Here is a 17,667-nt window from a genome sequence, read left to right as displayed (position 1 = left end):
CTTTCAAAATTTCTAAGTATATTTTATAGCTCTAAATTGTATGTCTCTGTTTTAGCCTGAAGTGATTTGCGTGAGAAGAATTTTTTTGAAAAATAAATACTAAGCTGCATTTTGGTCATATGTGATTTGACCTAGTTATTATTGCTTGTATTTGAATAGGTTTGCTCTTTCTCTGTGGCATTCTTTGCAAAGACATTTTTATGTTTTTAAAAAATGGCCATAAGAACTTATAGTTCTTGTTTTATGTTGCACTTCAAGGTTACATAAATCTAGAAATTTAAATCCTATCACTGAAAAAGATGATTCTAATGCTCATACAGAGTAGAAATATAGGCTAATGATGTTTACTATTTTCATCTTTAGCAAAACTATAGACGTCAATTTTTTTTTTTTAATGTAGAACTATTATCTTGTTACGTTGCCATCAGTCTTCTATTAGAGTTTTATTGGAATGCATCCTACTATGACAGTATTTTTCTTTGGAGTGTTCTGTATTCTCCACATTTTTTCAATGAATATTTTATGTTGTAAATGAATCATTTTTTTAAATACAATTTCACTAAGTTAATTTTAAGGAAATTTTCTTACTGTTGATATAAAATATTCCCTTAGTGTCTGTAGGTTACTTTTAATGATACTAGTTATTTTAAAAGAGCCTGCTTCTATTAGTTCATTGAAATTTAAAGCTTAAAATGTCTCATACTTGAGTACTTAAATTTACTTTACTGAGTTAAAACAAAAAGATACTTCATTTTAATATTACTGGTGAGCACTGTAGTGGAGAAAACTCTATAGATGGCAAATTAGGGAAATTATATTTAAATAGCACATTTGGGTTATTTCTTTGTGTATTGTTTAGGGAATTCTTTGGGAACAATATGTGTTCCTACAATTACATAGAAAAAAGAAAAGTTCTGTCTTTTTGATAGAAAACAAATTGTTTGCTTAGGATTAGACCCACTATTAGTGCTTTGGGTCGTATTCCAATTATTATATACTTTAACGCCTCACCTATCCAATAAGCTGGATATTCATTAAAAAAAGAGATCGAATCCCTATCACACTGCTTACATCAAAATTAATTCTAAGTAGATTAGATTTGATGTCAAAAATGAAAACTATAAAAATACTAAAAGATAAGAAGAAAATGAGGGTAGAATTTTTATAATCATGAAGTGGGTAGGAAACCATAAGAGAAAGGAACAGTAGGTTTTATATAAAAATGTAAAACTTCAATATGCCATAAAATCATAGCAAAGTTACAAGATCAAATTAATGATGCTACAGCTACTCCCAGATCCTAATGTAAGATGAGTGGTATACATCTGTGGGACTGTAATTCAGTTATGCCAAGATTCCTTTAACCTGTCTTAGTAGGGTCTACCCATATGACAGCTGCTTGAGGTTTGTTCATTTGCTTTGTTTTATTATTTGCTCCAGAGACAAAAACCATTGACACTAATGAAAACTGAAAATAATCTTTTTGACTCTCAGGGTCACAGTAGCATGATCTATCAAAGCTCCTTTCCTGGTGCCCTTATCTCTACCACTTTGTGGAAATTCATTCTACCTCACCTGGTTTCCTCCCCACATCCACTCTGCCGGAATGATCTTTACATGAGTAAATCACCCTCTTTGTAAAATCCTTTGTTGGCGTCCCTTGGTTCTTAGAATAAGGTAACCCTTTATTATGACCTGTATAATCTGGCTCCTTCCCAGCGTGTTAGCTTTATGTCACACTTTGCTCTCAGCACTTCTGCTGCGCTGAGCTTTCAGGACCTCACCTTTCCTGGGCTTTCTCCTCTGCAGCCTGTGCACCGTCTGTTCCTGTTCCATGTAGTGCTCTTCTCATCCCACTTCACTCAGTTAACATCGGTTTATATGTGTCTGAGCTTAAGCATGACTTTCTCAAGAGGCTTGAACTGTTCACATCCCATTATTAAAGGCTGTCCTAGCTTGTTCTTCTCCTTTGCAGACCACATTTGCAGTTTTATGTTTATTTCTGTGATTATTTCTCTTTTCCCCAGTAGACTGTAAGCTCCAGAAGGGCAAAGATCCTTCCCAGTTTTATCCATTTTTATATCCCCACAATCCCTGATAAATAGTAGATAACAACAATAAATACATGTAGGTTGGAAGGAATGACTAACATCCCTTCTAGAAATAAGGTTTCTTGACCTGTGATTAATCTCCGCTAGAAGCTAAATGAAAAGAGAAAGCTAAAAGTAAATTATACAGATCAGATCCCTGTTTGCTTAGTATATAACTGTGTGTGTAATTCATTTATGAATTGATCCTCAGCTTTTCTGTTTAATGTTTAGAACCAGATCTCCAGTGATATAACCAGTAAGTAGTAATGAACTTCAACAAAGAGTGGGAAAGAGAGAAAATGGTAGGAGGACCTTTTTTGCTGCTAGTAATGTGTTTTTAAACATTTTATTATGGAAAATTTCAAATATATACAGAGGCAGATAGAATAATATAGTAATCTACATGTACCCTATCTACTTGCCCTCCCATTTTATTTTTGGAAAAGATCCCAGACATCATTTATTGCATAAATACTTCACTGTGTGTTTCCAAAAGATAAGAACACATTTTGGGGGGACTTCCCTGGTGGTGCAGTGGTTAAGATTCTGTGTTCCCAGCGCGAGGGGCTTGGGTTCAATCCCTGGTCAGGGAACTGGATCCCACATGCATGCCACAACTAAGGAGCCCGTGTGCTGCAACGAAGACCTGGCACAACCAAATACATTTTTTTAAAAAAGGAATACTTTTTTTTAATTGAAGTATGGTTGATTTACAATATTGTTAGTTCCAGGTGCACAGCAAAGTGATTCAGTTATACATATATTTTTTTCCAATTCTTTTCCCTTATAGGTTATTACAAGAAGTTGAATATAGTTCCCTGTGCTATACAGTAAATTCTTGTTGTTTATCTAATTTATATATGTGGAGGTGTGTATCTGTTAATCCCATACTCCTGTTTCATCCCTCCCTCCCTTTCCCCTTTGGTAACCATAAGTTTGTTTTCTGTGTCTAAGATTACTTTTTTTAAAATTGAAGTATAGCTGATTTACATTAGTTAGTTTCAACTATACAGCAAAGTGATTCAGTAATTTTTTTTTCAGATTATTTGTATCTGTTAATCCCATACCATTAATCTGTCCTTTTCTCCTTCCCCTGTGATAACCATAAGTTTGTTTTCTGCGTCTATGAGTCTGTTTCTGTTTTGTATATAGATTCATTTGTATTATTTTTTAGATTCCCCCATATAAGTGATATCATATAATATTTGTCTTTCTCTGTCTGACTTGCCTAACTTAGTATGATATTCTCTAGGTCCATCCATGTTGCTGCAGGTGGCAGTATTTCATTCTTTTTTGTGGCTGAATAAAATTCCATTGTATCTTCTTAAACTGATCATCTGTTGATGGGCACTTGGGTCGTTTCCATGTCTTGGCTATTGTAAATAGTGCTGCTGTGAACATTGGGGTGTATGTATCTTTTTGAATTAGAGTTTTCCTCTTTTCTGGATTTATGCCCAGGAGTGAGATTGCTGGATCATATGGTAGCTCTATTTTTAGCTTTTTAAGGAACCTCCATACTGTTTTTCACAGTGGCAGTACCAATTAACATTCCCACTAACAGTGTAGGAGGGCTCCCTTTTCTCCACATTCTTTCCAGACTTTTTAATGATGGCCATTCTGACCGGTGTGAGGTGATACCTCATTGTGGTTTTGATTTGCATTTCTCTAATAATTAGCAATGTTGATCATCTTTTCATGTGCTTGTTGGTCATCTGTATGTCTTCTTTGGAGGAATGTCTGATTAGGTCTTCTGTCCATCTTTTGATTGGGTTGTCTGTTTTTTTGATATTAAGTTGTATGAGTTGTTTGTACATTTTGGATATTAACCGTTTGTCAGTCGCATCATTTGTGCATATATTTTCTCCCAGTCCGTAGGTTGTCTTTGTTTTGTTGATGGGTTTTTTGTTTTTTGGTTTTTCTTTGCTGTGTGAAAGCTTTTACGTTTGATTAGGTCCCATTTGATTATTTTTGCTTTTATTTCTTTTGCCTTGGGAGACTGATCTAAGAAAATATTGCTATAATTTATGTCTGAGAATGTTTGCCTATGTCTTCTTCTAGGAGTTTTATGGTGTCATGTCTTGTATTTAGGTCTTTAAACCAATTTGAGTTTATGGTGTGATGGAGTGTTCTAACTTCTTTGATTTACATGTAGCTGTCCAGCTTTCTGAACACCACTTGATGAAGAGACTGTCTTTTCTCCATTGTGTATTCTTGCCTCCTTTCTCGAAGATTAATTGACCGTAGGTGTGTGGGTTTATTTCTGGGCTCTTTATTTTGTTCTGTTGGTCTATATGTCTGTTTTTGTGCAAACACCATACTGTTTTGATTACTGTAGCTTTGTAGTATTGTCTGAAGTCCCAAAGCAGTCTACAAGATTTAATGCAATTCCTATCAAAATGCCCATGACATTTTTCACAGAACTAGAACAAATAATACTAAAATTTATATGGAACCACAAAAGACTTTTGTGCTAAATTGCTAAAGCAGAATTGCTTTAGCAATCTTGAATTGCTAAAGCAATCCTGGGGAAAAAGGACAAAGAACAGTTTTTTAAAATACATAACTATAGTTATGTATTTTTGCTAAAGCAAAATTGCTAAAGCAATCCTGGGGAAATTGCTAAAGCAATTGCTAAAGCAATCCTGGGGAAAAAGGACAAAGAACAGTTTTTCAAAATACATAACTATAGTGCCATTATTACACTGCCAAAGAAATTAACAGTAATTCCTTAGTAGCATCAGATATCTAGTCAGTATTCAAATTTGCAATTGTTTCATGAATGTCATAATTTTTCAGTTTATTTGACTTGGGCCAGATAAGGTTCGTGCACAGAGATTGGTTAATATGTCTTTGAAGCCTCTTTTAATCTATAGGTTTCCTCTTTGTCTCTCAGTTTTTTGCTATGTTTGTTGACTAACCAAAGTTATTTGTTTTCTAGTGTTTTCCATAGTCTGGATTTTGCTGATAACATCTCCATGGTGAAGTTTGACATGATCCTCTACCTTCTGTATTTCCTATAAATTGGTATTTAGATCTAGAGATGTGATCGGATTTGGTTTCAAGGCCCCCCCCCCACTTTTTTTTGGACAAGACTTTTTCATAGATGGCATTGTGGTCTTCCATCAGGAAGCACAAAATGTCTGGTTGTCTCTATTTTGTGGTATTAACAGCCATTGATACTTAATGCCTAGCTCCATTAATTCATTAGGGGTTACAGAATTAGCTGTAGTATTTCTGTATAGAGAAACATCTCCTTATCTACTGTTTGACTACTTCCAGATACAGTTTGTATGAAAAAAGGCAAGGCAAGGGGAGTGGTTGCTTCTTCCCCCTCTTATGTCAGATTTCATGGTGAGTTGGAGACTGTTGCTACCTTTATGGTGAACCCCTTTGAGTCACTTTGTAAAGTGAGCAAGCAGAGGATAGAAGAGGGGTTCCAACCCAGCAAGTGTAATTGAAATTGACTGTATCCCAGTTGTGCTAATTTAACTGCCAGGCATAGTCCTTCTAGGGTCCCTCAGCAAACATTTGAGTGCCTGTAATGGCAATGGATATTTAAGGGTGAATAAAGGGGAATCAGAAGATAGATGCTTGATTCTAACATGTAGTGAAAAGGAATTGTATTTACTTGGAGGGGTCCCCTCCAGACAATTCATCTTATCCCCACCTCCCTGCTCCTTAGCCCATTTTTCACTCTGCTGTTAACTTTCTCCCCCCAGCCCTTTTACCTGAAAGATAATATAAAACTCATCACTGTTCAGGATCTGTTTACTAAGGATCTGCATTATGCCAAGGCTGTTCTGAACCCTCGGGTGTGGTGGTGGGCTAGGTAGATGCTACCTTGTCCTCAAGAAACTTATCATCTAGAAGTAAGACAAATGAGCATTTTCCACAAAGTGTGTTAAGTACTATGAAAGGGCAAGTACGTAGCGCTACAGCACTTAACCTAGTGTTAGGGTGATTTTCATCCTAGAGGAAGTTACAAATTAATTTATTCTGACACCGTAATAATGATTGGGTAAATTAGGTACAGTAGTCTAGGTGAAAGACGATGGTGGCCTGGGAGTTAGGGAAGAATTGATAGGTGTGAGAGAGTCATTTGGTCAGCAAATATCTGAGTATCTGAGAGGATTTAGAAACTATAATCCATAAGGGTTAGTGTCAGATGCGAGGGCTGAGGAGGAAGGAGAAGTCAGGAATGACTTCCAGGTTTTTGTTGTAGGCAGCTACAAGGATGGTGATGCATTTCAGTGCTAACACTAGATGAGGAACAAGTTTGTGAAGGAAAATAATCTAGTTTCAAAAATGTTAAGTTTCAAGATGTTCATTCTGAGACAATGAAGCAGAAATGTCAAGTAGGCTATTAGATAGTGGGTTTGGAATCAAAGGGAAGGGTGAAAAATGTGATAATTCAAGGTATGGGAGATTTTTATATCCCCTGTGATTATAGAACGAGAAGATGAAGACCTGGGCTAAAAAAATCCCAAAGCAAGGGAATAACATTGTTGTTCCAAAAGAGGAAATAGTTAACAATATCCACCATTGACTGTAAGGACTTGAAAATTTTCCTTTAGGTTTCACCAAGAAAAGAACTTCAGGGCTTCCCTGGTGGCGTAGTGGTTGAGAGTCCACCTGCCGATGCAGGGGACACGGGTTTGTGCCCCGGTCCGGGAAGATCCCACATGCCGCGGAGCAGCTGGGCCCGTGAGCCATGGCCGCTGAGCCTGCGCGACCGGAGCCTGTGCTCCGCAACGGGAGAGGCCACAGCAGTGAGAGGCCCACGTACCGCAGAAAAAAACAAAAAAACAAAAACTTCAGTGCTGATCTTGGCAAGAGCCGTTTCATTGGCTTTCTTCTCTACCATGTGATATTGGAGTGAGTTGAGGTTTAAATTGGAAGGTTAAAAAGTAGAAGAGAGCAATTTTAGCTAACTCAAAAAGGCTGAGTGTGAACTGCCCAAGAGAGAAAAGGCCATTAATTGACACAGTAGAGATTTGAGAGAAAATTGAGAGATTATTTTTCTTTTTATAAAATAGGAGAGATAAGCATATTTGAATGGTAATGGGAAGGAGCCAGTAGAGAAAAAGATTGAAGGTCCAAAAGAGCAAAGAGAAATGGGGAGGGAAAGGATCCAGAGCACTCATGAAGGGACGGGCCTCAGGTAGCAGAAGGGGTGCCTCTGAAGCAATAGCAGGAGAAGATGGAGATGGGTGTGGAGGCAGGTAATTTTGTCAGTTTGGTGGCAGCAAGTTTGAGGAAGTTTTGTCTGATGGCTTCTGTTTCTCTGTAATTAGAAGGTAAAATTATTTGTGGTAAAGGAGACATATCCAAAATAGCCACTGTGAGCAAAGAAGGGAGAGCTGACTTGGGAAACACAAGGATTACAGATGGAGGACTAAGGGCCCAGGTGTATTGGTGACCATAAATGTTATATGGGCAGTACCCTGGAGAATTGTGTGATATTCTCACATGCTCAAATTTCTCAAATACTGCTCAGCAGTCCATATTAGGGTGTAGAGAAAACAGGCAGTTGGATTCATCTACAATTGCAATGTTTCCAGGCAGGTGGGATGGAATAGCCATGGGGCAAAGGTATTGAAAACTGACAAGAGAATTACGGAAGTGATGGACCACGAAAAATCTCAAGGTGGAGTATGTAGAGACATCCATGCACTGGACATTCCAATCATTTTAAAGACACTTTCTTGGGGAAGGTTAAAGGAGATTGCCAGAAGAATAGGTTTTCAGAGTTACCACAAGATAACTAAATGCATTATTCAGAGATAGTACATTTTAGGGTGATGGAAATGGTCTAGGATACAGCCATAGATGTCAGTGACTAAAATGGAGTAGAGGAGAAAAACATCACTGAAGATACCAGAGAACTGAGAGACCACGGTTTTGAATGAGGCGTAAGTTACCCAGAATGGTGGCAGTAATTGAAGTAGAAGGAGGCCAGTGACCCTTGTGCCAAAGTTGTTTAATGATTGAAGACAGTGATTGGGTGGTTAGTAGGTGATAGCACTGGGGAAAGGGAAAAGTGATTATAACACAAGGAGATTTGGGGCTATTACCGGAAGGTGGAGAAATAGTAGTTTCAAAGTGATGTTGAAGAGTGAGGAAAACATAGGCTTATGCTACCTCCTGACGCCAAAGTACATGGGATATTGGAGAGAGGGCTGCAGGGGGAGCTGGTGTCCAATAAGAGCTAGGTTTCAGTTAATGAAATGAAAGGAGCATTATGTGAAAAGTTGAGGAGGTGTGGGTATTTATGGAGCATGGAACCTAAATTTCACAAGGAAGTTTGGATAGGAAAGAAAATAGTAGGAAATAGTGTCTTACACACGTTTTAAGGCTGAGAGTGGGAAATGATATGTTTTTGGACTTATTATGTTTTTGAACACTGAGCAAGGCTGATTTAGTGGATGTAAAATATGGCTGATTTAATAGGTCTTGAGTTTGAGAGAGAGTTAATGACGCTCATTTCTTCAGAATTTAGTCATGAGTTGGGTGGGAAATACTTCTTAGGAAGGTACCATTTCTTGCAGGTTACCATTTCTCTGGTTCCTCTGAAAGGTGTCGGTGCAGGCATAGCCATAATAAAAGGGCCCCAGGAAAGATTCTCAGGGCTCAAGTTCTAGGCCTATAGGTAGTGTGGGTATGGGAATGTTCTCTTGGAATCTCCTTATAGGAAATGCATCTGGATTTCTAGCTAGAGAGTTTGGGAGAACAGAGCGGTGAGTGTCCCAAAATCAAGGAGCTGTATAGAAAGGTACGGAGACTAAAGCTTAAAGATGATTTGGTATCTACACTGAAAGGAATGTCCGGAACATTTTTTAGTGTGGACATGGGTTTTCCCTTGTTTCGTAGTTTAACCTCTTATTTCTCTTTTGTTTCAAACAATGTGTTAATTATCTATTGCTGCTTGACAATTTTAGCAAAATCAGCAAACATTTATTGTTGTTTCTGTAGGTCAGGAAACCTGGTGCAGCTTAGCTGAGTGCCTCTGGTTCAGGGTCTCTCACAGGCTGCAGTCATGGTGTTAGCGGGGGCCGCAGTCATTTCAAGACTTGACTCGGGGAAGATGTGCTTCTAAGCTCACTCATATGGCTATTGGCAGGCCTCATGTCCTCAGGCTGTTGGCCAGTGATATCATGTCCTTGCCACCAGGGTCTCTACAAAGGGCATTTCACAACGTAGCATCTGGCCTCCCTCAGAGAGCACAAGAGAGGGTGCCCAGGATGGAAGCCACAGTCTTCGTAACCTTATCTTGGAAGTGACTTCTCATCACGTCTGCAGCAGTCTGTTCACTAGAAGCCATTCACTAAATCTAGCCCACAGTCAAAGGCAGGGAGATTACATAAGGGTGTGAATACCAGGAAACAAGGATCGTTAGGGATTGTGTTAGATCCTTACTACCAGAAACAGTAAAAATATTTAGGTATCCTCAAAGACGGTATGTTTGGAACTTCCCTGGTGGTGCAGTGGTTAAGAATCCACCTGCCAATGCAGGGGACACAGGTTTGAGGCCTGGTCCATGAAGATCCCACATGCCATGGAGCAACTAAGCCCGCACACCACAACTACTGAGCCTGCACTCTAGAGCCCGCGAGCCACAACAAAGACAAGCCACTGCAACGAGAAGCCTGTGCACCACAATGAAGAATAGCCCCTGCTAGCCACCACTAGAGAAAGCCCATGCGCACAGCAACGAAGACCCAACATGGCCAAAAATAAATAAATTGATTAATTAATTTTTTTTAAAAAAAGACAGTATGTTTGCTTCAGGATAAGGAGTCATTCCCCTTCTACTGTAGAACAAGAGAGGCCCCTTGCCTAAGTCTTCTTAAAAAGCCCCCTGACTATTCTCTTTACCTTGAGTCTTGGTCCCTCAACTCCATCTTCTTTATTGCAATCAGAATAAGCTCTTTATCTCCAAATCAATCAGTGAATCAGATTCTGTCTGTCTCTCTCTCTTTCTCTCCCTCTCTCCCTCTCTCCCTCTCCCTCTCTCCCTCCCTCTCTCTCTCTCTCTCCCTCTCTCTCTCTCTCTCTCTCCCTCTCCCTCTCTCTCTCTCTCTCTCTCTCTCTCTCTCTCTCTCTCTCTCTCTCTCTCTCACACACACACACACACACACACACACGTTCTTTCTGACCTTTGCTTATGCTTCTGCCTCCTCTGGGCTGCCCTGTGGCTAACTCTCCTCCTTTTTATTATCTAAACTCTTCCTCGTAGTTTAAAATCAGATAGCACTTTACTCTGTACTCCCAAGACTGAGTATATGCCATTCCTGTGTGTGCATGTGGCCTCTGTCAAAGCACTTACTACTGTATATTTACATGTTGAGCAACCTGTCTAGAGTCTGTGTGCGGTGAGGATGGGACTGTCTTATTCACTTATATCCCTAGTGACTAGCACTGTACCGAGAAAGTAGCAAGAGCTCAGTAAATGTTTGTTGTTTGGTTGCATGTGAGTTGAAATACCATTATAGAAGCACCCAGTAGCTAGTGGCAGTGGGAAGAGTTGCCGGATGTCTACCTCTGCTGCCTGTTCTCCCTACCCTGAGGGGTACTAACCTGCCGCTCCAAATTGATAAGTATCCCTAGAGGACTAACCAGCATAAAGCATCCAGACCCACAGAAGGAGTAGAGACTAGAAAGGGTAGCCACTCTGAGACTCTGTTCTAGTATTCTTAATCTAACCCTAGATTTCCCTACGTGGGTGTGAATAAGTGGGTCTTCATGCTTTTATATGGGGAGACATAAAAAAGACCTCTCAAGTTGCAACTTCTTAAAATCATCTTTACTGAGGAAAGACTAACATACTCATTTTAAATATATAGTTAAATGAATTTCACATTTACAGTTTTTTTCTACAGTTACATTTACAAATGTAATTTTCTCTTAAAACTTTTTTTTTTTAATAGCCATTCTGACAGGTGTGAAGTAATATCTGGTTTTGATTTGTATTTCTGTAATAACTGGTGACGTTGGGCATCTTTTCATGTGCCTGTATGTCTTCTTTGGAGAAATGTCTATTCAGGTCTTCAGGTCATTTTTTGATTGGGTTGTTTTTTTGATACTGAGTCATATGAGCTGTTTATATACTTTGGATATTACTCCCTTGTCGGTCACATCATTTGCAAATGTTTTCTCCCATTCTGTAGGTTGTCTTTTGTTTTGTCTGTGGTTTCCATTGCCATGCAAAAGCTTTTAAGTTTAGTTGGGTTCCATTTGTTTATTTTTGCTTTTATTTCCTTTGCCTTAGGAGACAGATCCAAAAAAATATTACTACAATTTATGTCAGAGAGTATTCTGCCTATATTCTTTTCTAGCATGCTTTCCATATTTATCCCTTTACACAGACTCTTCCATCATTTTTCCAAAATCCAAGGCCTACCTTTAAGTATAACTTATCTTATTCAGTCTTTAATAGTTCTTAAGCAAGTAGTTATTTCTTTCTGTTTTCCCTCAGTATTTTATGCATTCTTCTTACTAAGTGCTCATGATATCTCAGTGCCTTTCTCCAATAGAGGTTTCAAGCAGTCTTTTTTCTACTCTGAGCTCCTGGAGAACTTGGTCTGTACAAAATTTACAGTTAGTTTTGTGGTAATTTAGAGCATTTCGTCACTCATTGGAGCTTTCTGCCAATCAATTTATATTTAACTGAATGTAGTTTCATGCCTTTTGATTTGTGAAAGAATATTACTCTTAGAATTTCTGCAGTGTTCGGTTACTTCCACATTGTACTTTAACTGTCTTTTGCAACAGTCTTTTTTTCCTTCAGTGTTTCTCTAAACTCTACTTGTTTATAGGTAAAAATATTCATTTTGAGCAGTTATAATGTTCACACTTTTAATGGTATATTTAGCTGTTTACCCTAAAGACAGTTCATTTGGAGTACCTTAACATGAAGTTAGCTGTATTTATCTATAATCTAAATTATACTGTCTATAATTTGCTTAATTTCTAGGGTTCAACTGCACGAATAGATCACGAAACAGCCAGTGTTTTGAGTTCTAGCAGCACACATTCTGCTCCTCGAAGGCTGACAAGTCATCTGGGAACCAAGGTAATAGATTATAAGCACTGAGCACTCCCTGTGACTTATGCCTCTGTGCCTTGCCTGCAGTGGCACACACCTCCGCTTCCCAGCCCACTGAAAAATGACCATCAGAGTCCTAGCCAGCCTTCAGAAATCTTCTTGGGCTTTCCTTCTTTACAAAACATTTTCTGATTTCCAGGGTCCTCTCACCTCCCCTTGCAGTCTGTCTACCTCCTTTGAATCACTACAGTTGGAGCACAGGGACTGTTTTTTATCCTTTGCAGCATCGAGCACAGAATCTGCACATAATGAGTGTTTAATAAATACTTAGTGGATGGAAAAATTATTGAAATTGAATGTTATCCTATTCACTGCTGATAAGTGAGTTTTCTTAGGGTCTCGTAGATGTTAGTAAATATTTTGGGGGACTTGAGAATAGTATGTTTGAAAAGAAAATAATTATTTTATTATTGTTAAAGCCGGAGGCTTTACTATTATATGAACAAAGATGAAATTCTAATATTACTAAGCAGTATATTTTCAGTTAAATCTAAATAATTCCACTAGTTGTTTTCACAGCATACTCTACATAGTCTTTCTTTACTTTAATAATATAGTGGCTCTTAGGAAAAGCATTACTGAAATAACTAATGTCGATTTAAGAAATGAATTTTAGAGTATCAATGGTATTGTTAATATGAAACTTAATCCTTTTAATAACTCACAATAGTTACTACTTGGGACCGCTAGGATGCCAGTAACTGCTGGGAGTTGAATGTTTATTATCTCATCTTCTCGAAAACCCTTTGAGGTATTCTTGCCCCTCTTTTTAAAATGAGAATACTGAAGCCAAAAAAAGATTCAGACAGTTGTCATGTAAATAAATTGGAATTCAACCCCAGATCTGTCCAACATCAACAAGTAGTTTTCACTATAAAGAAAATGTTTAATATTCAGCAGTACTATTGCATGAAAACTGGCAGCTAGAATACCATTTCCTTTTGAAGTGATTTATGCATGATAACATTAAGACCTTACTACATTTTTGAATGCCAGTTACTGTGCCATACATGTGTTATTTTATTTAATCTTCACAAAGAAAACCCTATTGGGTAAATATCTCCATTTTGCAGCTGAGACAACTGGGCCTCAGAGAATTCAAATAACTTGGTCGTGTCACACAACTCACTTGTAAATGGTGGAGTCAGAATTTGAAAGACTGTTTATCCACAGTTCTGTGCTGCCTTCCTAATAAAACTGTCATATCTGAGAGTAGTGTGTGTCTACACATTTAGAGTAGAGTTTCTCAGCCTCAGCATTGTTGGCTGGATAATTCCTCATTGCATTGTGGGATGTTTAGCAGCATCCTTGGTCTTTTCCTACTAGATGCCCGAAGCTTCTCCTCCTGAAGTTGTGACCGCCAAAAATGTCTCCAAGACGTTGCCAAAAGTGTCTCAGCGTGGCTAAAATTGCCCCTGGTTAAGAACCACTAATTTACAGATATGATACATTTATGTAATAGCCTCTACTTTTATGTAATAGCTCTCACTTTAAAATGAGGTTGATCACAGGGCAGGATAACTGGGTACTGTTTCCTGTTTCTAATCTCCTTCTAAGTAAATTCTTAGAATTTATGGTCAGGGAGTAATTGATGCTTACCAGCTGCTTTTAAAAAGAAATTGAATAAGAATCCTGGCTTTGTATCCCTGTATGATCAGAGCACTCTTCTTTTTATAACAAAATATGTTTACATGTATAAGGGAGAAATCATAACTTTAACAATATTATACAGTAAGTCCCCTACATATGAACCTTCAAGTTGTGAACTTTCAAAGATGGGAATGTATTGTAAACCTATTACAGTATAGTACTGAATACCAATTGTGTTTGTTGGGTCCCTGGGCTAGCTTTGTTGGACTTATGAACAAATTGGACTTGTGAACGTGCTCTCAGAATGGAACTTGTTCATATGTAGGGGACTTGCTATACTTATAATCTGGTGAGGGTTAGCAATTGCTGAGAGCTAGTACTTAGTAAATAATAATTGCTGAAAAATATTTTCTCTTTATTGATTATGGTTGTAGATTAAAAATTAAAATTTTAAATTGTGTAAAGAATTTAGATAAACCACATTTCTGACTCTGTGTGTGTGTTGGTGGGGGTGGGTATGTGTGGTGCGGGGGGAGATGTGAGAGAGAGAGAGAAATCAGTTGATTGTCATTCATCATAATCAGTGGATTATCACCAGCTGATCCAGACAAACAGCAATTTAGGTTTATGCAAGAACCTACTTTCTCTTTTCCAACACTATGTACTACCACTACTAATATTTACTCATAAACAAGTTGGTGATGATTATATTATATGGATTTTGAAATAATGCTCATTACTTCATCCTGGAAAGGGGTTTTTGTTTTTGTTTTTAATGAGTTACAATAAATATCCCATTCATCACTTCATTGGTGTTGGCTTTTGGATATTAAAGTCATAATTTTGTTTCTAAACTCATTTGGCCCACAGGTGGAAATGGTGTATTCATTGTTGTCAATGCTTGGTACTCATGATAAGGATGATATGTCACGAACTTTGCTAGCTATGTCTAGCTCCCAAGACAGCTGTATATCCATGCGACAGTCTGGATGTCTTCCTCTCCTCATCCAGCTTTTACATGGCAATGACAAAGACTCTGTGTTGTTGGGAAATTCCCGGGGCAGTAAAGAGGCTCGGGCCAGGGCCAGTGCAGCACTCCACAACATCATTCACTCACAGCCTGATGACAAGAGAGGCAGGCGTGAAATCCGAGTCCTTCATCTTTTGGAACAGATACGAGCTTACTGTGAAACCTGTTGGGAGTGGCAGGAAGCCCATGAACAAGGCATGGACCAGGACAAAAATCCAAGTATGTTCCGTATGGTGCATGTTACAAAGCAAATGTAAAAGTTTTTGAAATGAAAACTTTAAATTAGGTTGGTGTCTTTATGAATAGGCCTGGGAAATTCATATTAGCCATCTACACTGCTAACATAGTTTAAAGCTTAATTTCTCTAGAAAAAGTTAGCAAAGGAAAATGTTATGTGTACTACAGTGCAACCACAAAAGAACAGAAAATCAAGACAGAGTCATAGCATAGCAGATCTAGAAAGAACTTGAGCGATTATGTCCTCCATCTCTTGAGATTAAGCTCAAGAAAGTGACTTTACATAAGTTCCTTCAGCTGTGAGTGACCAACCCATAATCTCTTACATTTGCATATCACTCTACTCAGTGGATACAGAGCTGTGTTATATATGTTATTTGATCCTTACAACAACCTTGTGAAGTAGGAAGGGAAGATATCATCTCCATTTTACAGATGAAGAAACTGAGGCTCAGAGAGGCTAAAAGACTTGCCTGTGGCCTCACAGCTAGTGGGTGGTGGAGCCAGGATCAGAGGTCAGATCTCCTGACTCTCAGCCCAGTGCTCTTCCTACTGCACCATCCTGCTTCAGGCCATGGGGCCCCAGTTGCTGGGGTGATCAGCCTCCCAGCTCTTTGCTCAGGGAGAAACCCTTGGCCACCAGCCCCTCTCCCTCAGGAGCAGGGAACATGGGAGTTGGGACCTTTGGGGACATAACTTACTTCATTCCTGTAGCAAGAACCAAAAGCAGTAAGTATATAAGGTAAGACCTTCCTTTCACCTGATAAGAACACACACATGCGCACACACACTTGACAAAGGACTATTGTATCAGTATCTTGATTTCGGGAGTAGGAGAAAGAGTGATGATGAGAACATGATCTATAAAGATTTAGCAGATTTTTTTTAGGTAGGTATAAAAGTGAATTTATTTAAAATTTAATAGTTTTCAAGAATAGAGTACAGCAGAAATGTCCTTTATATCTATTTGTCCTAGGGATGAGGAGAACTATAAGATGCTTTACTGGAAGAACATTGTCTTTCTGGATTGTTTTCTTTGTCCACAATTATATAATGACTCGCATTTTGTGCTCTTAATACCTACTCTCAGAAAAGTTAAATAGAATAAATATTATTACTTCTGAAAAATAGACTTGCTTTTTAAATTTTTATTTCAAGTAACAGTTTTGAAACTTTGTGCATAGTATTAAATGTGCAGGTACATTTTCTTGGACACCTTGTCTATAAATTTTTGTTTACTATCTGGTATCTGTATAGTAAGCTTTCTATACTAGGTTTATACTAGGTTTCTCTACTACATTTGTATACAGCCGCATGCCTTTAAGTTTAAATAGAGATTGTAAATTAAAAGTTTTATACCAAAATGTTTTTATTGTTTCATATAGCCAATATAATTTTTAAGTTGTTATTTGAATTATAGCATAAACCTGCATGGGACCAGCAGACTTGGTCAAAGGCTGATGAGAGGTAGACATTTTTGTGGAACCAAGAAAAACCCTTACGTTTTCCTTTCCATGTTTGTAGTATATATTCATCTCTTTAGCAAATACTTGTTGATTCACTAAACTGCTATGCATTAGGGATGTATTAGTGAGCCCTGAGTATTTTTTAAGTATAATAAACGTCACTACTTTTGAGAAAACAAAGCATTATGGTTTATGTCAATTTTATCTTTCAGTGCCAGCTCCTGTTGAACATCAAATCTGTCCTGCTGTGTGTGTTCTAATGAAACTTTCGTTTGATGAGGAGCATAGACACGCGATGAATGAACTTGGTAAGACAAAATGTTTCTCAATGCCATAGAAGAATACTAAAGATTTTTCATCATTGTTGAATTAGGATATAAGGCCACTAACTTTTATTACCATCTGCTTCCTCCTTGTAGCAAATGACTATACTCTGGTTTCCAGGGGAGACAATGTCCTAAGTGGCAGAAACTGCTACCCTTGTAACCTAACTTGGATTTTTAAAATCTTAGCCAAAGGTTGGAAAAAATACTAAACGGTCCATTCTTGCCCCTCTCGTCAAGGTAGACCCTGGGTGACAGTTGATGGGGAGGGTAATTTGAATTGTTTTGAGACGTGGGGCTACGTAATTATTCTTGAACTCAGTCACTTCTGAAAGACATCAGAAGGAATTATTATTAAGATTCTCATTTATCTTCATGGTTATCTGTACTTTACTGGATTTTCATGATAAGCAGCGTGGTATCTCTGAAACTGATTAATACAGAAAAGCATTATGCTCTGATTTATGTTAGAAACATTCCATTAATTGTGGAAGGGTTACTCTTAGGTATGTGTTCTCACATACTCTAAACCTTATATAACCTGCATTTGTGGCCCCCATTTTTCATGTAATGGTTTTTCTTTGATTTCTAGGTTCATTTTGCACATGTGGTATTTATAAGTTGCATCATGCTGAGCCATCTCATGTGAACTGGATCGCTCTAGTCGTGCCACAAGCAAGAACCATACACTGAGTTTCCATCTTAGTGTAGCTGTGCCCTTGCTTTTTGTGCCGGTTATGTTACATTTCATTCAAGCCCCCACTGTGTATTCCTGCCACCCCTCATCATTATCATTCATCACTTATCTTCAAAGTGACAAAGTCAT

General features: G+C 38.1%; 1 protein-coding gene across 11 annotated transcripts in view; it reads left to right on the top strand.

The window, feature by feature from the left end:
• Positions 1-17,667, top strand: part of APC (APC regulator of WNT signaling pathway) — a 138,970-nt gene that overhangs the window by 98,987 nt on the left and 22,316 nt on the right. For 7 of the 11 annotated variants that reach the window (XM_082650442.1, XM_082650436.1, XM_082650443.1 and 4 more), the window contains 3 exons: positions 12,064-12,162; positions 14,656-15,034; positions 16,731-16,826. In XM_082650442.1, the coding sequence (XP_082506568.1) occupies positions 12,064-12,162; positions 14,656-15,034; positions 16,731-16,826 (574 nt within the window). The remainder of the gene's footprint in view (positions 1-12,063; positions 12,163-14,655; positions 15,035-16,730; positions 16,827-17,667) is intronic. The other 4 variants (XM_082650437.1, XM_082650445.1, XM_082650438.1 and 1 more) reach the window with 1 other exon arrangement.

Source organism: Grampus griseus, assembly GCF_964374135.1.
Source record: "Grampus griseus genome assembly, chromosome: 3".
Lineage (NCBI taxonomy): Eukaryota > Metazoa > Chordata > Mammalia > Artiodactyla > Delphinidae > Grampus > Grampus griseus.
This window is presented reverse-complemented; position numbering and strand designations above follow the sequence as displayed.